The 23,730-nt window shown below is 43.4% G+C and overlaps 1 protein-coding gene across 1 annotated transcript in view; it reads left to right on the top strand.

Annotated features, from left to right (window-relative positions):
* Positions 1–23,730, top strand: part of AGBL4 (ATP/GTP binding protein like 4) — a 1,270,110-nt gene that overhangs the window by 1,190,805 nt on the left and 55,575 nt on the right. The window contains exons 10-11 of the mRNA XM_036855931.1: positions 18,973–19,125; positions 21,632–21,794. Of these exons, the coding sequence (XP_036711826.1) occupies positions 18,973–19,125; positions 21,632–21,794 (316 nt within the window). The remainder of the gene's footprint in view (positions 1–18,972; positions 19,126–21,631; positions 21,795–23,730) is intronic.

Below are 23,730 nucleotides of genomic sequence, written 5' to 3'. Positions count from 1 at the left end.
AGGCACGCGGGCTCCAGTTGTTGTGGCTCATGGGCTCTAGAGCACAGGCTCAATAGTCGTGGCGCACAGGCTTAGTTGCTCCGCAGCACGTGGGATCTTCCCGGACCAGGACTCAAACCCGTGTCCCCTGCATTGGCAGGCGGATTCTTAACCACTGAGCCCCGCAGGGAAGTCCCGTGACAGCCCCTATTTCTTAAAGGCCACTGAGTCACCTAAAAGGCAGGAATTCAGTTCTCTCTAAACAAACCAATTTTTACAGAGAATGAGCAAGTCTTCCCCCAGAAGTCTGAGCATGTTCTCTAGAGAATACAGAAATTCATAGAAGATGTCTTGGAAGAAGATAGAAAAATCTTATTCTATTTTTTAGAAATGAAGGAAAAAAACCCCACAAAAGCCCAAACATAACTTTTCTGATGCCTGATAATATTCTTCTCTCATCTCTCATTTCCCCACAACTATTTTGTCTTAAGGTTCTGGGAGCCTGTGGGAACCTGCTGTATGATTTTTATCTCTATGATTAAAGTGTTACACTTTATTGAGTTCTTTACATCAGCAGCAAAATCTGCAATGCAGGGTTTTACATAACACCTCATTTTCTTCTTGCACCATTACTGTTATTAACCTGGTGGCAATAAACAGAAAATACAGCTTCGCTCATGATGTACTCTTTATTTTTGTTCCAATAGCAAGAAGGAAAAAAGGGCGGGGGTCGAGGGGGAGGGAGAAAGAACACAGAGACAAGGGGGAAGAATTTTTTGTCCATTACGTCCCTTTGATGTCTGCTCTTCTCTCTTCCTGTTCCGTGTCAACATTTCCCACAGAAGGTCGAGGATGGAGATCATCTCTCCTGAGGGATGTTTTCTTCTCCATGATTAACTCGTCCTTTTATTCATTCAACAAGGATTTCTTCAGCACTTGCTATGTGCCAGGCACAGTGCTAGGTGTTGGAGATATAAAGATTTCAGGTCCTGACCAGTGCTTGTTCCAGTGGGGGAAATAGACATACATAGCAATAATAATGAAACAGTGAAATGAGTATAACGAAAACAGAGGGTTGATTGAAAACAAGTGAAAGCGGGCATGGTCAACCATACTCAGGTGTGTTAAGGAAGTCTTTAAAGAGGAAGCGATGCTAGTCTTGGGCCCTAGAGGATGGGTAGCTAAAGCAAGGCTTTCTTGGCCAAGGGAATGGCACAACTGAAGACTTGGAAGGCACAGAAGAGCATGGCATGGTCTGGAACTGTCAGTTTGGCATGAGGGAAGCATCGGATGCCTGTTAGCAGACAGTAGGAAATGAGACTGGAGATGGAGGCAGGTCTTTGAGGACCTGATATTCACATACATAAATATCTTCTATGACCACTGTTTATCCACCCTCTTGGCGCCCATAAGACCAGGCCGAAATTAGAGGATCAAGGCAGAATGGCATAGTGGGAAGAACGTGTACTCTGGATAGAAGATCTGGGTTTTATCCTTGGCTCTGCTACTTCCTAGCTGTGTAATCTTGAGCAGTGTAAAATGTAAAATGGGTATGGTGAGGGTGACACAATGATTGTGAACAAGTTTTGTAAGTTGTTGATAGTATTTTAGATGTCAAAGGAAAGGGAGTGGGGGAGCAAAATTCCAGACAATTCAAAGAGCCAGAGAAGCTATAAACTCATCCTATGTGTTTTTTTTTTTTTAATTTTATAGGTGTATTTTTGATTTACAATGTTGTGTTAGTTTCAGGTGTACAGCAAAGTGATTCAGGTATACATATACATATATTCATTCTTTTTCAGATTCTTTTCCCGTATAGGTTATCACAGAATATTGAGTAGAGTTCCCTGTGCTATACATTAGGTCCTTGTTGGTTATCTATTTTATATATAGTAGTATGTGTATGTGAATCCCAAGCTCCTAATTTATCTCCCCCGCTGCCAGATTTCCCCTTTGGTAACCATAAGTTTGTTTTCAAAATCTGTGAGTCTGTTTCTGCTTTGTAAATAAGTTCATTTATATCATTTTTTAAAACATATGTTCCTCATATGAGTGATATCATATATTTGTCTTTCTCTGTCTGACTTACTTCACTTAGTATGATAATCTCTAGGTCCATCCATGTTGCTGCAAATGGCATTATTTTGTTCTTTTTTATGGCTGAGTAATATTCCATTGTATATATGTACCACATCTTCTTTATCCATTCCTCTGTCAGTGGACATTTAGGCTGCTTCCGTGTCTTGGCTATTGACGAAGGTTTTTATGTGGATGTGGATGAAGGAGACTGCACTGTCTTGGGACTTCCCTTCAAACTAAGAGATAAAGCCTGGTTTGTCCCACACCTCCTTGTCCAACCCTTGCTCACCTCTCACAACTGCCCCCTCACTCCTTGCTGCTTCCTGGATGCGTGATGAGTCCATGACAATCAATCTCTTCTATTCAGAGGGAGTGAGAGCCTGCGGCAAAGTAATAGCTTGAGAAACCCTTGTCCTCATCCCATTTGCATTCCAGTAGGGAACCCAGATGTTTGAGTATGTGTATGTAGGTTTTTGATTTTTTTAAAACTCTTGTTCTGATTCTGTATCCTATCAAAAATGTGCAATAATGCTTATGTCTAACTATATTAATAAATAGCCCTATTTTTATAGGAGACATATGATTGCATGGGAAATGTGTTTTTTCACACAAATAGCCATGTTTAGGAAAAACCAACTTGTCTGAACCAAAATGTCATAACCTAAGACCATAGACCATCTGATAGCATCTCATTCTAACTGGGGACAAGTACCTAGGAGGCAAACATCCAACTCAAACTTGTAAGATGATGACACTCTCAATCTCAGGGAATGACCCCACCCTCTACCCAGCCACCCAAGCCAGAAACCTGGGAATCAGCCCAAATTTTGGTCCCATACCCAGCACTGGCAATCTTACCTTCTAATGCGCCTCATATCTGCACCCATCTTCTCATTCTCACTACCCTACTTTGATTCATAATCTTGTCTTTTTTCAATTAGTCTTCACTTGGACTATGACAGAAATGTCCTAGCCATTTTATGCCTTTGAGCCTTACAACCTCCAGTTCTTCCTTGTCACTGCCTCCAGAACAATCTTTGCAAAAGGCACACGTCATCATGTTATACTTCTATAAAATACTTCTCTGGCTCTCTGTTTTCTACTTTGCAGGACAAGCCCCAACTCCTTCGTGGCTTGCAAGGCCTTCCATGAATGGTCCCTAGACTCTTCTCCAGCCCCTCTCCTCACCCCACTGCCCCTCCACTCTGTAACCTTCAATGGTGCCAAGCACCCGATAGTTCCCTGAACGGGCTGGGTGGGTTTTGGTCTTGGGGTTTTTGCTCAGACACTCCCTCTGCCTAGGATGCCTTTCTCTCTGCTGGCAGCTCCTCACTTTCTCACCCACTTGGTGAGAACCTTCTGGTCTTTCAACGCCTTGCTCAACAGCCTCCTGCTCCACGGTCTTCCCTGACCACCCGGTGAATGGATGTTTCCTTCAGCTGTGACTTCACCCCATCTTCACACACACCTCCCAGAGCACCGGAAGCCTTATGGACACTTAGTGGTGGGGAAAGGGGACAGGAGGAGAGAAGGAGTGAAGAGAGAGAAGAGAGGAGGGCAGGAGGAGAGAGGGGGAGGTGGGAGTGGAGGAGAGAGCAAAGGAACTGACATGGGATCCCTCCCTGTGCCTTTCTCCTCCCCACCTCTCCCCTCGCCGCCTGCACCGAATAAAGCAGGTAGGGACCATCTTATGGTTCTCTAGGACAAAGTGCATACTTTCGGCACGAATGCTGACACCCCTGAGCAGTTCTTTGAAGAGCAGTGATATCTACTCTGCCGAATGGGAAGCCTGCATTAGCGTGGAGATGTGGTCGCACTGCCCTCTTGCAGTATTTCTCTCCCCACAGGTCCAGGCCAAGGTTAAGGATGATGCACTCAGGTCTTAAAGGAGGTAAGGTGGGAAAGGCTGGCAGAATCTGTCCTCAGAGGCCACAGTAGGAGAAAAAACAAAACCAAAAAGTACAAAGCAGAAAAATGAGGTGATTGAAAAATATAAGACTCTCAGGGCATAAATGGGCCCTGAGAAGTCACCAAATCAACTCTCTAAATGGGGCACTTGAGGAGAGGAGAGAGTCTTCTCCAGAGTCACAGGTCAGGTTAGTAGGAGAGCCAAGATGGACTTCCTGGGAAGAAAGGAACTAACATTTCCTGAGGACAGAGCCCCGGCTCAGCAGTTAGAGCTACATTATTAACTCTCTGGATCAGCTACCAACCTCCTCTAGGAGACGGCTCTAAGCATTCAGACCACACGTATTTACTGAGCTCTTAATATGTTCCTGGGGGTGCCCTAGTTTCATCAGCCTTTGATTTATAATGAAGCAACATTAACTTTTAATTATGAAATTAAGATGTCCCTCAGCTCTCACAGGCTTAAATATTATATCTCAGTCCTTTTCTTGTTTTGTCTCATCTTCCTGCTCAGACTGGGGCTTTCTGCAGGAAGGCCTGGCTTTTCCATTTGTATCTATGTCCACTCTAGATGCAGGAGTGAACACCTGGGGTGACCCCCAAGGGTGAGAATCAAGCAGAGGCTTTGGAAGCAGTGTGATATAAGTTAGAATCCCAGTTCAGACCCTAACCTGCTATGAGATCTTGACAAGTCTGTTTCAGAGCTTCTGAGAAACTGAGACCACAATCTTATTTACTTTAGTGGATTGTTGAGAAAATCAAATGAACTCATTGGTGTGAGAATGGTTTTTAAACTCTACAAATGTGCAAGATAATGGTTATTGTCAATAGATGTTCTATTGAACAAGGAAGAAATTTACATTTATGTAAGCTGGGTTCCCAAGCCCCTCTCACTTCTATGCTCCTATAGCCCCTGCACCTGTCTTTGAGTCTTCCATTGCACATGCAATTACTTTTTAAATGTCCATCTTCCCTGTAAAGTTTTGAACTCAAAGAGATCCATATCCCTGGTGCCAAGCACAGCACTTGAACGAAGTATCACTTGAATGAAGTATCACTGTGTGACTGAAAAGAATGTATAGAGAGTGTCTAATCTGCCAGATGTTTTGCCAGGTGCAAAGCCAGTCACCTCATTCGACTTCATGGAAACACTGTGAGGTTGGAATTATTATCCCCAATTTTTAGATGAGGAAACTGAGGTGCAAGTCATAAAGCCCACCTATGGCTAAGCTGACACTTGAAGCCAAGTCTGCCAGATCCCAAAACCATGGAACTCTTGTGACTACCCTCTTCTATCATCATCATCATCATTGTCTCAGTCAACATGGGGGTCACCAATCACTGCTACAGTAAGCAGGAGACAGAGGTCAGCAGTTCTTCTTTTGTTCTGGGCAGGTCTGTTATGAACCCAGACTGCTTGTGCTGAGTCTTTGTTCTCTCTCCCTTTTTCTAGGCAGGAGTGGAGGAGGGGATGGAAGCCAAGGAAGGCTCCCTCCTGCCAGGCCAGACCTGGCTCTTCCCGGATCCTTGGAAGAGATGGAGAAATGCCTCCATTTACACGTACATCCTACTTTTCATTTCTAAGTAGAGTAGGATTGTAAGAGTAGAAAAATATTTTTACTCTTCACCTTGCTGCTACTGATGCTTTTTCCCTGCACCTAAGCATTACTCTCACAAATTTCCTTTGCCCTGAAGTTTATTCTGCTGAGGCCAAAGAGGCCACAGATGCAGAGGCTGGGTGTTCTGAATAGCTTAGAGATGAACAGCTTAGCCCTAGATCAGAAAGACATGGGTTTGAATTTCAGCTCTGCCCCTTGTGAGCTCTTTGTCTCAGTTTGATAACAGTGCTGCCTGCACAGGAGTTTTATTAAAAGACCATACATAGGAAGCACTTAATAACTATCACCAGCTTTTGATGATGGGCTCATGGTTAAGAGCATGGATGGTAGAGCCAGACTATTTGGGTCCCGCCAGTTACCGCTGTGTGGTCTGGGGGATCCCTTGAAAGTTACTTAACCTCTCTATGCCTTCGTTTCCTCACTTGTAAATGATGTTTCTATCAAATAGGGTTGTGGGAGGGTTCATGAGTGCCTGGCAGGTAGTAAGTGCCATACTGTTATTATTAACCTCCCTCCATAGCTCCCCTGGATAGAATCTAGGCCCTGAGACTCCTAACACCACACCCCGCAGAGCCCCTTTCTCTGAGTGCAGGATACCTGGTCCATTCATTCACTTACTTACTTTGTCACTCAGCAAATGTCCCTGATGACTTACTGAGTGCTGGGCCCTATAATACACCCTGGGGATGCAGAGGTGAGCCAGGCATGGTCCCAGCCTTCACTGGGTTCACAGACCACTCCCCCCTCCTTCTTAAAACCTTTCTTTTTTTTTTTTTCTCTTGGTTTTCATGAAACCACGCTGTCCTTTTTACTTCCTCCTTCTCTGGTCACTCCCCAGTCTCCTTTGCTTCTTCCTTTACCCAAAGTCTCAACCTTAGCAGGTCCCAGGCTCAGTCTTGGGACCTCTTCTGGATCCACACTCTCCCCCAGTGACGTTAAGTAGCACCTCCACGCTAATGATGCCCACATTTACATCTCTAGTCCAGTCTTCTCCCCAGGGCTCCATTTTCATATATTTAACTGCCTACCTGACATTGGTATCTGATAGTCATTGCAAATGCAGAGATCCACGTCAGAACTCCTGAATTCCTCACCACCCTCCCAACTGGTCTGCATCCCAGTTTCCTCCATCTCTCTCCACGGCACCACTATCTGCTCAGTTGCTCAAGGCATAACCCCTTGATCCATCTTTGATTCTTCTTGCATAGAAACCGTGGGCAGGTCCTATAGAGGTGTGGCCAAAATATTTATCAGATATGTCCCTCTCTTTTCATCTCTACTGTCACCACTTCAATTCAAGCTACTATGATCTCTTAGGAGACACCAGTGCATCTGCTTCTACTCATGTGCCACTAAAATCCATTATCTACACCACAGGCAGGGTAATCTTTTTACAGCATTCCCCTACTGAGGTGGCTTCCACTGTACATAGGAGACACTCCAAACTCTGACTCTGGCCTGCAAGGCCCTGCGTGAGCTGGACCCTATAAGCCTCTCCAGGCTCACCTCCAGTACTAATCATGATACAGCCACTGGGCTTTCCTCTGGTCTTTGAAAATACCACATTCATCCTTGCTTCAGAGCCTTTATTTACCCACAATTCTCTTGCTGGCCTCATTGAATGGCTTGTGGTTTCCATCCTTCAAGGCTCAGCTCAAATATCAGAAGCCTTTCCTGATCACACTCTCTCAAGTAGACCCTGCCCCGTCCACTCACTTATTCACCATCCTGTGGCTCACCCCATGCATTCCCAACATGCATTACAATCTGCCATCACCTTGCTTAGCTACTGTTCATGGCAAGTCGTCCCCACCTGGAGGCCAGCTCCCCAAAGGCAGGAACCTCTTCTGTCTTGTTCACTCCTAGGTCCTGGAACATAGTCGGTTCATATTAAATATTTGTTAAATGAATGAAAAAACTGGATGATAAACACCTTAACAGAAAAGTATTTGAAAAATCTGTGGGAGTCCAGAGAAGAGAGCTGCTGTCCCTGGGAGAGTAAAGGAAGGCTACACAGACAAGAGGCTGTTGGGCCTGTCAGTGAAAGATGAGAAAGAAGTTACCAGGAGGGGAAAGGGAGGGGGAGTAGGCACCCCCCCCCCAACCGCCACAGGAGTAGCAGACACAGAAGCACAGAGAGGAGAACCTGAGAGTGCTGGGGAGGTTAAGGGGCGGGGGTGGCGAGGGGCGGGTGTCAGCAAGGCTGGAGAGTAAAGAGAAGAGAAGCAGGAGACGAAGGGCCATAGCGCATCCCCTCGGCACCCTAGGCTGGCTGCCTGGGTTTCTTTTGTGGTTGTTCCTCCTTTGTCCCTTGATTCATTGCATGCTTTATTTTTGTGGCAGGAAATGTCAGTCAGGCCACACTCAGGGCGAGGAGAGAAAGCGCTAACTGGGCCACTTCAGAGATCTAGACTATGTGTGATAAAGGACATCATTTTGTCTCTTAGAGTTGCTCAGTTGTTTTTGGTTTTTTTAAAAATTAATTAATTAATTAATTTTTATTTTTGGCTGTGTTGGGTCTTCGTTGCTGCACGCGGACTTTCTCTAGTTGCGGTGAGCAGGGGCTACTCTTCGTTGCTGTGCACGGGCTTCTCATTGCAGTGGCTTCTCTTGTAGCGGAGCACGGGCTTTGTTAGTTGTACCTCGTGGTCTCTAGCACGCAGGCTCAGTAGTTGTGGCACATGGGCTCAGTAGTTGTGGCACACGGACTCTAGAGTACAGGCTCAGTAGTTGTGGCGCACGGGCTTAGTTGCTCCGCAGCATGTGGGATCTTCCCAGACCAGGGTTCGAACCCGTGTCCCCTGCATTGGCAGGTGGATTCTTAACCACTGTACCACCAGGGAAGTCCTGCTCAGTTGTTTTTAAGGAAATAATTCTCTATTTTTCTTAAAATTTCTCCTTCCTGCTTTAGGACATACACCCTGACTTCCATAAGTATCCATTTTAACTTCTGAAAAACAGACAGAGAGATATTTTAGGTGATAATGAAAAAAATAGAGTTGGGGCTTTTTTGCCTAGGTCCATGGGGAAAGAGCTGCCTCAGGCAAATCTGAGCAGGGGAGTTGTCTGGAAGTTCTCTAACCCTCCTTGCTCTCCCCACCTCCCCCAACCTTTCTGAGAGGCTAAGCCTAAGCTTCCTTCCTGGGATGAGGGCGATTGCCCTGCTGGACCGCTAGCTCCTGCGAGCACAGCAGGATGCCTGGCGTGGCTTGTAACCAGAGCCTGGGTTTGAGTCTCTCCACTTCCTGCTGCATCCACTGGGGCAAGTTACTTAAACTCTCTTAGCTTCAGCTCCCTCCTCTATACAAAGGGAACACTAAAGCAGTTTACCCTCCTCAACTCGTCCTTATCCCCGCCTAAGCTTCAGTTTCTTTCTCATCTCCAAACCTGAGATAAATCCCTCTGCCCTTCCTGGGTTGGGTTTCCCTTCTTTCATTGGATTGAATATGTGGTCCACCCTGAAGTGCTGCCCCAATGTGGAGGACTCAGCCCACATCACAGCACTAAGCTCAGGCTTTGGCTTATGCCACCTGATGTGAAGCAGGGAAGCAGCTCAGAATGTAGGGGAGAAAAACCCCAAGAAAACAAACAAAAAAACTAACCCATTTCCTTCCCGGTGTCTAGGAGGAAGCAAACACCACACTAAATTATGTTCCAAATATGCCCTAAGGTAGTTTTAATTTTATTGGCACTGATTTTAATTTACTCTTTAGGCCCCTGATTGCAGGACGAACTGTTGGCTGCTGGCAAGGGGACAGCCCTTCGTCTCTCGGTTTTAATTAAGTGTCTTAAGTTCAGAAGGAAAGAACAGAGATGCTGTCCCCGCTTCTATTCTCAATCCCAAACTATAATTAAGGGCCCTGAATTAGCTGCACACCCCTTGCTCCAACACAGCCACAGAAAAGTACATTTGGCTGCTGGAAACACATTCAGATGCAGCTGTTCATTCATTTAATTCACCCATTATTCCATCAATTCACTGATTTATTTTCTATTCATTCCCTTACCAGACGTCTAATGATAACCTACTATATACCAGGCCTTGCTCTGGTCCTGTGGATTTAAAAAATCAGCAGTGTATTGTCCCTGCCCTGAAAGAGTCCACATTCTAATGGTAGATGGAGATAAACAAAGCATTATTATGCCATGTGGTCAGTGCCAGGAGAGAGAATTATGAGAGCACAGAGGATGCTGTTAACTCATCCCTGAAGGATAAAATAAGGCTATTTGAATTTATACCTTGTACCAGTCGGATGAATAATATTAGATGCTATAACAAGCAATCCCCAAATCTCAGTGGCTTAATACCGTAAAGGTTCATCACAATCTGATGCAGGTCAGGTGACTCGCCTGGCCGTTTTCCTCTCAGTGTTGATTCAGCAACCTAACCTTTTTCCTTCTTACTACCTAGCCTTTTTCCTTCTTATGATACCATTGTTTTTACATGTAGCTTCCATGCACAAGAGCAAGAATGTGGGTGATTGTGTACAAGTTTAATGGCCAGGCTTGGAAGTGACACTTGTTACCACTGCCCGCATCCCATTTGATCCCAACCAAATATCAAAGTAGACTGGGAGATGTCTTCCATGGTCCAGGAAAAGGAAATGGAACTGGTGAGCATCCACTTAGTTTCTGCGTTAAATATTAAGGTTGTGTCAGAGTTAGCCAGATAAAGAGATCATGTATTCCAGGCAGAGAAGACATTCATTGTGTGTAAATGTGGAGACAAAAGTCACAAGCATAGAGGTTTGAAGTACTCCAGGCAGCACCATAGGACTGGAGTGTAGAATATCAGACCAGAAGTGGCAAGAGCTGAGACTAGACAGGGGACAGGGGCCAGATCACGCAGGACCTATGCAAATATATTAAGGGGTTTGGACTCTATCCTGTGAGCAACAGGGAATGGTAGAACAGTTTTAACTAGAGAATTTTATGTATTTATTTATTTTTGGTCGTGCCGCATGGCATGTGGGATCCCAGTTCCCCAACCAGGGATCGAACCTGCGACCCTGCAGTGGAAGCACAGAGTCTTAACCACTGGACTGCCAGGGAAGTCCCAATTTGTTTGCATTTTATTTATTTATTTATTTATTTTAAAAATTTTCTAAAAAAATATTTACTTTCTTTAATTTTTCTGACCTTTCGTTGTTAATGTATAGGAATGCAAGAGATTTCTGTACATTAATTTTGTATCCTGCAACTTTACCAAATTCACTGATTAACTCTAGTAGTTTTCTGGTGACATCGTTAGGATTTTCTATGTATAGTATCATGTCATCTGCAAACAGTGACAGTTTTACTTTCTCTTTTCCAATTTGGATTCCTTTTATTTCTTTCTCTTCTCTGATTGCCATGGCTAGGACTTCCAAAACTATGTTGAATAATAGTGGCGAGAGTGGACATCCTTGTCTTGTTCCTGATCTTAGAGGAAATGCTTTCAGTTTTTCACCATCGAGAATGATGTTTGCTGTGGGTTTGTTGTATATGGCCTTTATTATGTTGAGGTAGGTTCCCTCTATGCCCACTTTCTGGAGAGTGTTTATCATAAATGGGTGTTGAATTTTGCCGAAAGTTTTTCTGCATCTATTGAGATGATCGTATGGTTTTTATTCTTCAGTTTGTTAATATGGTGTATCACATTGATTGATTTGCGTATATTGAAGAATGCTTGCATCCCTGGGATAAATCCCACTTGATCAGGGTGTATGATCCTTTTAATGTGTTGTTAGATTCTGTTTGTTAGTATTTTGTTGAGGATTTTTGCATCTGTATTCATCAGTGATATTGGTCTGTAATTTTCTTTTTTTGTAGTAGCTTTGTCTGGTTTTGGTGTCAGGATGATGGTGGCCTTGTAGAATGAGTTTGGAAGCGTTCCTTCCTCTGCAAACTTTTGGAAGAGTTTGAGAAGGATGGGTATTAGTTATTCTCTAAATGTTTGATAGAATTCACCCGTGAAGCCCTCTGGTCCTGGACTTTTGTTTGTTGGAAGATTTTTCACCATTGCAACAAAAAGAATAAAATACCTAGGAACAAACCTACCTAAGGAGGTAAAAGACCTGTACTCAGAAAACTATAAGACACTGATGAAAGAAATCAAAGATGACACAAACAGATGGAGAGATATATCATGTACTTGGATTGGAAGAATCAATATTGTGAAAATGACTATACTACCCAAAGCAATCTACAGATTCAATGCAATCCGTATCAAATTACCAATGGCATTTTTTTTTTACAGAACTAGAAAAAAATATCTTAAAATTTGTATGGAGACACAAAAGACCCCAAATAGACAAAGCACTCTTGAGAAAAAAAAAACGGACCTGGAGGAATCAGACTCCCTGACTTCAGACTCTACTACAAAGCTACAGTAATCAAGACAATATGATACTGACACAAAAACAGAAATATAGATCAATGGAACAGGATAGAAAGCCCAGAGATAAACCCACGCACCTATGGTCAACTAATCTCTGACAAAGAGGCAATGATATACAATGGAGAACAGACAGTCTCTTCAATAAGTGGGGCTGGGAAAACTGGAGAGCTACATGTAAAAGAATGAAATTAGAACACTCCCTAACACCATACACAAAAATAAACTCAATATGGATTAAAGAACTAAATGTAAGACCGGACACTATAAAACTCTTAGAGGAAAACATAAGAAGACCACTCTTTGACATAAATCACAGCAAGATGTTTTTAGACCCACCTCCTAGAGTAATGGAAATAAAACCAAAAATAAACATAGGGGACCTAATGAAACTTAAAAGCTTTTGCACAGCAAAGGAAACTATAAACAAGACAAAAAGACAACCCTCAGAATGGGAGAAAATATTTGCAAACAAATCAATGGACAAAGGATTAATCTCCAAAATATATAAACAGCTCATGCAACTTAATATCAAGAAAACCAACGACCCAATCAAAAAAGTGGCAGAAGACCTAAATAGACATTTCTCCAAAGAAGACATACAGCTGGCCAAGAGGCACATTAGAAGCTGCTCAACATTACTAATTATTAGAGAAATGCAAATCAAAACTACAATGAGGTATCACCTCACACTGGTTAGAATGGGCATCATCAGAAAATCTACAAATAATAAACGCTGGAGAGGGTGTGTAGAAAAAAGGAACCCTCTTGCACTGTTGGTGGGAATGTAAATTGATACAGCCACTATGGAGAACAGTGTGGAGGTTCCTTAAAAAAGTAGAAATAGAATTACCATATGATCCAGCAATCCCACTGCTGGGCATATACCCAGAGAAAACCAAGATTCAGTAAGTCACATGCACCCCAGTGTTCATTGCAGCACTCTTTACAATAGCCAGGTCATGGAAGCAACCTTAATGTCCATCGACTGAAGAACGGATAAAGAAGATGTGTTATGTGTACACAGTGGAACATTACTCAACATAAAAAGGAAAGAAATTGGGTCATTTGTAGAAGAGACGTGGATGGACCTAGAGACTGTCATACTGAGTGAAATAAGTCAGAAAGAGAAAAACAAGCATCGTATATAACACATATATGTGGAATCTAGAAGAATGGTACAAATGAACTGGTTTGCAAGGCAGAAATAGAGGCACAGATGTAGAGAACAAGTGTATGGACACCAAGAGCGGAAAGCGGGGGAGGGGGGCATTGGGATGGATTGGGATTGACATATATACAGTAATAGGTATAAAATAGATAACTAATAAGAACCTGCTGTATAGCACAGGGAACTCTACTTCACTTCGCTGTACAATAGAAACTAACACAAAATTGTAAAACAACTATACCCCAATAAAAACAATTTTTTTAATAAAAATATTTATTTGGCTGCACTGGGTCTTTGTTGCAGCATGTGGGGTCTTCGTTGCAGTGTGCAGGATATTTAGCTGTGACATGCAGGATCTTTTAGTTGTAGTGTGTGGGATCTTTAGTTGTGGCATACAGGCTCTTAGTTGCAGCATGTGGGCTCTAGTTCCCTACCCAGGGATCAAACCCGGGCCCACTGCATCGGGAGCATGGAGTCTTAACTGCTGGACCACCAGGGAAGTCCCTTGTTTGCATTTTAAAAGGTCGCTCTGAAGCAGCAAAAAAACCAGGTCAGAAGCTATTGTAGTAGACTAAGAAAGAGATGGAACTCAAATCAGACATGGTCCCTATCCTCAAAGAGCTCATAGGCAGACAGACATACTTTTCAGCCAGATTACAGTAACAAGTATACAAGTATATCTATACAGTATTCAAGTATACTTGTACAGTAACAAGTACTGACATCAAGGCCCAAGCAAGAAGCTGTTTGGAGAAGGAGGGATTTATTTTAACTGAGCATGAGAAGAAATCATAAAAAGTTTAAGAAAGCCATATCTCTTCTCTCTCATCCAACAGCCACTTTTAAAGATGGGGAAATTGAGGCACAGTGAAGAGCTGCTACTTATTCGTGGTCACAGATTATGTTTACATTAGAACCAGAGGCAGGAACTCTGCTCTGCCTTCCCTGCTCCATTCTAATGAACCAACATAAGTCCGTAAAGCCAGTTTAGACACAAAACATCATCAGGACGGTGAGGAAATTAGTATTTGTGGTCTTTGGCATTTCCAGCATAGTGCTGAATATGTGTAATGAAGAGGAAAAAGAACTAAGGCTTCAAACTCAGACCCTATGCTGGCAAATTCCCTAGATCTTTTTCTACTCCAGGTAGAATCTAGACTCTCAGAGTGGGAGGGGATCTTAGAAACTAAATAGTCCTTTAACATTGTTTTGAAGATACTAACCAATGCAGTTAGATACAAAAAAGAAATGAGAAGCATAAAAACTGGAAAAGAGGAGATAAAATTGCTAAGTGTATGTGATAAGATTGCAAACCTGGAAAATACTGCCCCCTTTATTCACCTCAGTCATCCTCACCTCCTGGCTGTTCTTTGAACATGCCAAGTACATTTACTTCTCCTTCTACTGGGAAGATTATTAACCTGATATCCTCAAGACTAAATCTCCTACTCCATTCAAGTCTCTGTTTTTCCAGAACCTCTATTACTTTCTATTCTTTTACTATGCTTTATTTGTTTCCATGGCATTTATACCTCCTGACATCTAGTATTTTTATTAATTGATTTATTTTCTTTCTCTCCCATAGAATGTAAATTCCTTGAGATCAGGAGCTTTCTGTTGTGTTCATTGCTATATCCTAGTGCCCAGAACACTCCCTGGTGCATATTCCCAGTGCCTAGAACACTATATGACACATAGTAGGTACTCAGTGGTTGGGGTTGAATAAGTGGGTTGAATAAGTAAGTAAATGAAAACTCAAAAAAATAAAATGAGAAATTATTATAAGAACAAATAGAATTAGTGAGGTGTCTGGGTACATATTTAAACCATTGAAAATCAGAGCCTTTATATGTATAAAGAACTACCAGTTAGAAGATTTAATGGAAGATATCATGTTTACAACAACAACTAAAAATATAAACTGCCTTGGCATCAAAAAGTATGTTCAGGGTCTATATGAAGAAAAAAAAAAAAAAAGCTTTTAAAACTTTCTGCTGTACCCAGAAGAAAATGGAATAAATGGAAAGTCAAAGCATATTCTTGGATTGGAAGCCTCAAAGTGATAAGAGTCTTGACAGGATTGGGGGAGCAAGGAAAATTAAAGAAGCTAATTACAAAGATTGTATAGAAAAATATGCAAGAAAATACAGGAAAATATGGGGAAAGAAGCATAATGAGGTAATACTAGCCCTCCAAATATTAACATACATTATAAACTTAACATAATTAAAATTGTGTAGTACTGACACATGAATAGACAAATGATTAGAAGAGAATAGAAAGTCCAACAATCAACCCAAATACATACAAAAAAGTCAGTGGGGAAAAGATGCACAATTTGATAAATGGCATGGGACAATAAAGTTTAACCCTTACCTCACACCCTACATCCATGTAAATTAAAATTGAAATGAAATCTTTAAATATAAGAAGTGAAACAATAGAAATAATAGAAGAAACAATTCAACCCAGAAACCACAAAAGACTGATAAATCTGTCTAAAAAGTTAGCATTAAAAATTTCCACATGGAAAAAATGTACTAGCAGATGTAAAGTCAAAAGACAAATGACAAACTGAGCAAAAATATTTTTACATTACACACAAAGGCTAATTTCACTAGTATATAGTTTCTATAAATCAATAAGGAATAAAGCCCTGAAACCCAATTTTTAAAATGGACAACAGAAATGAACAGACAATTCATAGAAAAGAAAATGCTAATAGTTCCTAAATATGTGAAAAATAATAACCATGCAATAAAAGGTAATTATACTAAAAGAAATTCAGACTAAAACTAATCTTAGATATCATTTTCACCACCAAATTGGAAAGTATCAAAGAGTTTGATCACATCCATGTTTGCAAGGTAATCATGAAACTGATGCTGTTATACATTGCTAGGATTGTAAACTGGTCCTTCTAAGGAGGTCAGCTCATCAATGTTGATCAGAATCACAAATGCACATAGGACCCAGAAATTCTACTTCTAGGAATTTATCCTACGTATAATTGTATATGTGTGAAATGGTGTTTATACAGAGTCAATCACTAAGACTTTGTAACAGAAGGTTGGAAACAAATGTCTGTCAGTGGGGAACTGGCTAGTTTATATATGACTGTTTAAAAAAATGAGGTAACCATGTACTGAGAAAGAATTATCTCGAAGATATGTTGAGAGGAAAAAAAGTTGATCCAAAAATTGTGTTTTTATTTTTATTTTTGATTGTGTTTTTATCCCACACGGCTTGCAGGATCTTAGTTCCCCAAGCAGGGACTGAACCCAGGCCCTCAGCAGTGAAAAGCGCAGAGTCCTAACCACTGGCCCGCCAGGGAATTCCCCAAATGACGTGTTTTTAGTGTGCTACCTTTTGTGTGCGTTGGGGCAAAGGGGGTCGGGGGAGGAATATTTACTTGTTGGTGTGTAAAGGATCTCTGGAAGTTTGTATGAGAAACTGGTAATGTGAAATGCCTCTGGGGAGTTTGCCTGGGTGCCTGGAGGACAGGGGTAGAAGGGATATTGTTCATTGTAAATTCTTTCATATCTTATTGATTTTTGAACCATGTAAATCAATCAATATAATTCACTTTACGGTTATTTAAAGTAAAATCACATTAGGTGCCAGGTGTCAGGATGGGGCAGTGGAAGCCACTCCAGACTGGTTTTCGGAGGAGCCAGGTTCTAATTCTTTTTTTTTTTTTTATTCTCTTTATTTTTTTTTTTAATTATTATTTTTTAAATCACTCATCAATTTTATACACATCAGGTTCTAATTCTTATTCCTTCACTAACTTGCTGGCTGACCTTAAGCAGGAAACTTCCCCACTCCGAGCTGATCTGGGAAATGTCAGAGAAACTGGTTTCTAATAGCTCCCACATCCAGAGATATAAACTGCAGTTTTTCCTTACCCATTTCTTAAGTCATCTCTCTACCACCTCCTTTCCTCTGCAGCTCATCAAAAGCTCAGAGGAAAAGACAGACAATTGAAGAAAATAAAATTACAAAGATGACTTTTATAGGGCTCCTGTTGATTCACTGCATATTCCACCTCCAAAGCTGAAAATGATGAGTTTAATATCACACAGAGCTCTGCATCTTGTATCTCTCAGAAGGCAGCTTACGCCACCCAGAGAACTGGGAGCTCAGCAAGACATGATTTTTCACTCCAAGTCCGAGGCAAATGAAATGACAGTCATGAGGCCCACATTCTAGAAGCAACATGGTTTTCATTTGGTCTTAACTTCGTTTGAAAGTGTCCCAAGGAGGGAGAATTCTTCTAAGCCTGGATTTTTCTTCTTTCCCAGGACTACAGGCTAGAAAGCAGATGGAAAGGTGGCCAGGTCTTGCCTTGGCTGTTTCTAGTGTTACCCATTAACGGTGATACATTAACTGTGTCAAGGGTCAGGAGACCTGGGTTTCAGCCCCAGTTATTCCCATGTTACTCTCAGAAAGGACAGATATATAGGAAGAGAAAGTCAGATTTGAGGGACATTGAAGTTCTAAGGGCCTGAAGACTCCCCCATTCCTGGCAGTCTATTGCAGTGTCTGGAACTATCCCTCTGGGTGGTTTATTCATTCATTCTGCATCTGGCTACCGAGCGTCCTTCACGGACAGGCACTGGCCACTTTCCAGACAATCCCCCTGCCTTCGGGGAGCTCATAGTCGAGAAGGTTAACAAATAACATTACATCAAGCTAGGGAGTGCCTTAAATACATGTGAGCAGAGAGCAGAGAAAGACGAGTCACAATTACCTTTATAGACAACAAGGTTATTTGTTCCCATACACTATGTATTATTGGGGAGTAGGTGTGGCATCATGAAATGAGGTTAAATAAAAGAATGAACTAAGATGTCCTATGTAAAGCCCCCAGAATGGTGTCTGGCATGCATTAACTATGCAGTAAATGATAGTAATGATTATCGCTGAGTTGGATTCCCACTCTAACTCTCTGAGGTTGGAATTAAAATACCCATTTTTCAAATAAAAATTTCGAAGCCGGTACATGATTTACTCCAGATTCCCTCAGCTAGAAATGACCCACTTGGGGCAAAACCATTAGCAGGCCCAATTTAAATACAGTTATGTCACCTGAAGGTGTTTCTCATTAACCAGAGAAACAAATGCTGCTAATGCCTTTAGTCATGAATGTATTAACTCTTCTGGGTAGGTAACATCACTTCAGAAGACCTCTAAAGAGGGCTGCTAATGGTAGTGCTCTGAGACCCTGAAGGCGGATGGTGTTAAAAGTAAGGAGAGGGATTTCCCTGATGGCACAGTGGTTAAGAATCCGCCTGCCAATGCAGGGCACACGGGTTCGAGCCCCGGTCTGGGAAGATCCCACATGCCACGGAGCAACTAAGCCCGTGCTCCACAAATACTGAACCTGCGCTCAAGAGCCACGAGCCACAACTACTGAGCCCACATGCCACAACTATTGAAGCCCTCACGCCGCAACTACTGAAGCCCGTGTGCCTAGAGCCCATGCTCCACAACAAGAGAAGCCACCGCAATGAGAAGCCCACGCACCACATTGAAGAGTAGCCCCCGCTCACCGCAACTAGAGAAAGCCCGCATGCAGCAACGAAGACCCAACGCAGCCAAAACTTTTAAAATAAATAAATAAATAAATAAATTTATTAAAAAAATAAAAGTAAGGAGAAATTGATCCTTGCTACTCTCAACCCCTCCAATCACATTGCAGATAGTTGCTACATCTGAGGAGACATAGGGCTAGCTCACAAGGAAATGTGTGTGTGTGTGTGTGTGTGTGTGTGTGTGTGTGTTTAAGGCAAACTCAGTGGCCCCAATGTCTCATTTGTTATCCTTTCTCTCAACAGAAAACAAGCCTGGAGTTTTATATTGACATCCACGCCCACTCCACCATGATGAATGGCTTCATGTATGGCAACATCTTTGAAGATGAGGAACGGTTCCAGAGGCAGGCCGTCTTCCCCAAGCTCCTCTGCCAGAATGCCGAGGACTTCTCCTACGTGAGTGGAGAGTTCTCTGTCAGGCAGCCCCAGCTTCCCTCCCCAAGCCGCCCCCCACCTCCCATCGCCTCCCTGTCTTTCGCCTCACTCAGTTCACTTTGGTTTAACCTTCACAGAACACCTACTCTGCGCTGGGTCTTGCGTGGGTGATAAAGATAGAGGTAAACAAGCTCTGCCTGTACCTGCAAGCAGCTGATCACCCGTCAGGGAGGGAGACTCTCTGAGTCTCCAAGCTGTCTTGGAGCTTGGTTTGTCTGAGGAGCTGGCATTTGTTTCACTGATCTGATTCCAGCGTTAACAAGAGAAGAAACTCACTGAGCATCTCCCAGTGCCAGGCCCCGGCCCAGGGTCTACTTTCACAGACCTTTGGCCTTCGTTCTCTTAGAAGGAGCCTAACATGTCTGCTGACGGGGGTCATATGTCCACCATCCTCTTCCTCCATAGCCCTTTCTGGGCCCCAATTTCTTTGTCAGTAATTTGTGGGTGATAATTTTTTTGTCTTGCCTGCCTCATAACTTCCTGGGAGGACAGATACAGTAATAGATATGAAAGTACTTTGCTGGCAGTAAAGATCTCAACAGACTCCAGAGACTGTTGTTACTACCCCCTTACACACCAGGAAGGACCGGAGAGGCTGTGGACTGGCAGATAGAATAATTTGCAGCAAAAAGTAATATTGAGAAATGGCAGGGAAGATAAGGAGGGGAATCAGCCTGTGGTGGAAGCAAACTTGGGAAAGAGTTTTTGCACATTTTTCTTTGTTTTGATACGAAATCTCTGAGGCCTGTTATTTCCGTGTGGCCAGAGGGGGAGAGGCCCACAAAGGGCATGGCAATTTTTGAAGTTGATGAGCTGAAAACATGCCTGCTCGTTGCTTCAGGCCTAGACATTAGTGGAGAGAGGATGAATTTCTCCATGAGGTAAGATGCACTTTGAATCTCAGAATCTTGGAATGCCCCACCAGGAAAGGAACTGGGAGATTATTTAGCCCAATCCAACACTTTATACCCAAGAGACACTTAAAGCCCAGAGAAGTTGGGTATCTAGGGCAAGGTCCCTCAGCGTTTGAAACAGGTAGAATGAGATGGCTCCTCATTAGTAGCTCGGGGATGAAAACAGCCATATGCTTATTTCTGTGGAAATCTCTGGAGTTTGGCCAACACTTGTCTTTTTGAAACCACTCCAGTTTCAGAGCAGAGTGTGGTCTTCTGGAGGAGACCCTGGGAGACTGTGATTCTCCAGGAGGCTGGGCCACAGACTTCAGAGACCCTCACAGGGGTGAGGTTTCCAGGGTCTACAAAAAGAGTGTAGTCTAGGAGCTTTATTTCTGGCCTTGCCTGATGGAGTTCCTGCATTGCAGCCTCCTTAAGAGCTTAGGGCTTGGGTCAAGGTCATCTATCCTAGTCCAGCGTCTGTCTCCCCTCTTCTCTGACCCTCAGTACCCAACTCCAGAATGAGAGAGTTGGATTTCACTACATGAGCTTCAACTTCAACAGTCCTTTCTGATCTGACACTCTAATTTTCTGATCCTTTCCTTTACGTCAAAATGCGCGCACACATACATACACACAGCTCTCTTTCTTTCAGTGTCTCTATATCTGTCTTGTTTTGCTGTTTTCTTTCTCCCTCTTCCTCCCCACCCCCTTTTCCTTCTTCTGTTATATTCTGCTGAAGAGGACATGCCCTCTCTTATTAAAACCAGGCTCTTCATTTACTGCGATTTCCATGGGTTAGCATAGAAAGCCCTTCTAACCACAAGTGAACTGACCCTCACAGCTCTGTAAAAGAGATGCGATTTTTACCACCACTTTACAGATGAGGAAACTGAGGCTCAGACCAATAAGGCTAGTTGCCTAACATCTCACACACTTTTGAAGAGAGGACTTGAAATGCGGACCTGCTGGCTCTTTCCTCTCTATCCATTGTGATGGGGGTAGTAGACACCCAAGTAAAGAAGAGCCGTGATCCCTGTGCTCTGGTGACACTGAGCACGAGTTCAGCTGTCCCTAACGGAGGGGGAGCTTTGTGAAGGAGGATTGGGGTGTCTGGAGTCACTTAGTCCTGGTCCAGATCTGTGTCACTTACTATGAACTTCCATTTCCTCACCTTAGAGGGGAAACATTACAACACCCCTGTCGAGGGGGTGAAGCCTAAATGAGATACTATATGGGAAACAATATCATAAAGTTGAAAGCAGTGCCCAAATTTCAGTCTTGATTATCATAATATCATTCTTATTCTCTGTCTACTTTTCCTTGCTCCATCTGTCCCCATTCAAATTTCCACAAATCTTTGTTAAATGGCAGTTACTATGCCCTAAGAACTGTGCTGGGTGCTTTCATTTAATTGCTTGTCTATTTAATCCATCCTTATAATAATCTTGCAAAGTGGGATTCACATCCCACTTTTCAGATGAGGAAGCTGAGATCCAGAGGTGCTCGCTCAAGGTCCCATAGCCAGCAGGTGTCCAGCCCTGATTCTCTCCTCCCTTCTTTGTCTTTCACAGTCCAGCACATCCTTTAACCGAGATGCCGTGAAAGCAGGAACCGGCCGTCGCTTCCTCGGTGGGCTGCTGGACCACACTTCGTATTGCTACACCCTCGAGGTTTCCTTCTACAGCTACATCATTGGCGGCACCACAGCCGCTGTGCCCTACACGGAGGAAGCCTGTATCCTTCGCAGCTGAAAGTACCCAAGTCGGCCAGGATTTACCAAGCAGGTCAGGAATTTGGTCTCCAACTCAGGTGAGGGCTGAGACTCTGGGGTGAGGATGGACATGGCTGGTTCTGCTCGTGTCACCTCTGGATTGTCCTGTTTGCTTGCTGCCCTCCTAAGGGACACCCCCCTCCATCTGCCTCTGCTATGCCTCAAGTCTTCCTCGGGCACTTGGACCCATGGCCTACCCATATTTGTGCTGTTCCCATCTCTCTCTCCCCTCTGTCCCCTCACAAAGGAGTGAGTCTTCCATCATCTAAAGTATGTAAGTACACAGGCCAGATGCTCATCCCGGGGCTGCTAAGGAAGACTTCGACAGTCTTGGCTCCTCCTTCTCACCCTGAACATGTCTCTCTCTCTCTCTCTTTTTTTTTTTTTAATTTTTTATTGGAGTATAGTTGATTTACAATGGTGTGCCAATCTCTGCTGTACAGCAAAGTGATTCAGTTATACACATATACACATTCTTTTCTTTATATTCTTTTCCATTATGGTTTATCCCAGGAGATTGGATATAGTTCCCTGTGCTATACAGTAGGACCTTTTTGTTTATCCATTCTACATGTAGTAGTTCACATGTATTAACCCCAAACTCCCAGTCCCTCCCTCTCCTTCTCCCCCTCCCTCTTGGCAACCATAAGTCTGGTCTATAGAGCAGACTTCCATCTCTCTATGCTCCTGCTCCTGCCCTTTGTCTTCCCTCTGTGCACTACTTTCCCTTTCGCTTGTCTGTACCCGCCTTGTCCCCTCTACTTTTTAAAAAAGTTTATTTATTTATTTATTTTTGGCTGCGTTGGGTCTTCATTGCTGTGCATGGGTTTCCTCTAGTTGCAGCAAGCGGGGACTACTCTTCGTAGCGGTGAGCAGGCTTCTCATTGCGGTGGCTTCTCTTTGTTGCGGAGCACAGGCTCTAGGCGCGTGGGTTTCCATAGTTGTGGCACGCAGGCTCAGTAGTTGTGGCTCACAGGCTCTAGAGCTCAGGCTCAGTAGTTGTGGCACACGGGCTTAGTTGCTCCATGGCATGTGGGATCTTCCCGGACCAGGGCTCGAACCCGTGTGCCCTGCATTGGCAGGCAAATTCTTAACCACTGCGCCACCAGGGAAGTCCCCATCCCCCTCTCCTTCTGTCTCTCCCCCCAACTCCCGCCTTGTGTTTTTCTCTCCTTACTTCATGTGATGTGTTCCTCGCTCCCCTCCTCCATCTTCTCTCCTTTCCCCACCATCCTTTCCTCTCTCTCTCCCCTTAGCCTCCCTCCATCTTCCCCGCCTTCCTGCTCATCCTCTGTGCATCTTTCTCTCTGCCTTTGCGTTTCCTTTGCCAACCCGCTTTTCCTCTTGGCTTCCTCATAAAATGTCCCCAAGAACCCCCAAGCCTGTCATGATGAAATTAGAGGCCGCTTTCTAGCTTGCTTGATTTTTTAGGGATTCTTTAGTAATTCTAGTTTCCTGAGTATTGATTTTCATTTCAAGGTCAGTACATAAGGGTTGTGACAGATTGTGACAGTTTCTGCTTTTCTTTACTTTTTGTTTTTGGATTGACCCATTTCTCCTTTCTGAACACTTTTAGTTTTCTCAGAGAAAGAATTATAGTTGATGGAAAAGAAAGGGAAAGGATAATATTAACTCTCTATATACAAACTCTCTCTCCCCAGAAGTGGAAGTGCTCCTTTCAGCCTTAATTCAACCCTTGGGGAGTGTTTGTGGAGTTCTTACCACACTCTGTGCAGGAAAACTTCCTTTCTGGTCAAGACATGACTTAGCATTAGTCCACACAGTCGGTTGCACCCTCGTGGCTCTGGGGGGTCCAGTAACCTAGCTGGGAACATGGGGGCAGGGTGATGGCCTCAGAGGGAGGGGCAAGCAATAGGCAGACGAGGTGTTAGACCAGTC

The sequence above is a fragment of the Balaenoptera musculus genome, chromosome 1, assembly GCF_009873245.2.
Source record: "Balaenoptera musculus isolate JJ_BM4_2016_0621 chromosome 1, mBalMus1.pri.v3, whole genome shotgun sequence".
In the NCBI taxonomy this organism is placed as follows: domain Eukaryota; kingdom Metazoa; phylum Chordata; class Mammalia; order Artiodactyla; family Balaenopteridae; genus Balaenoptera; species Balaenoptera musculus.
Note: the sequence above shows the minus strand (reverse complement) of the source record. Positions and strands in the feature narration are given on the sequence as shown.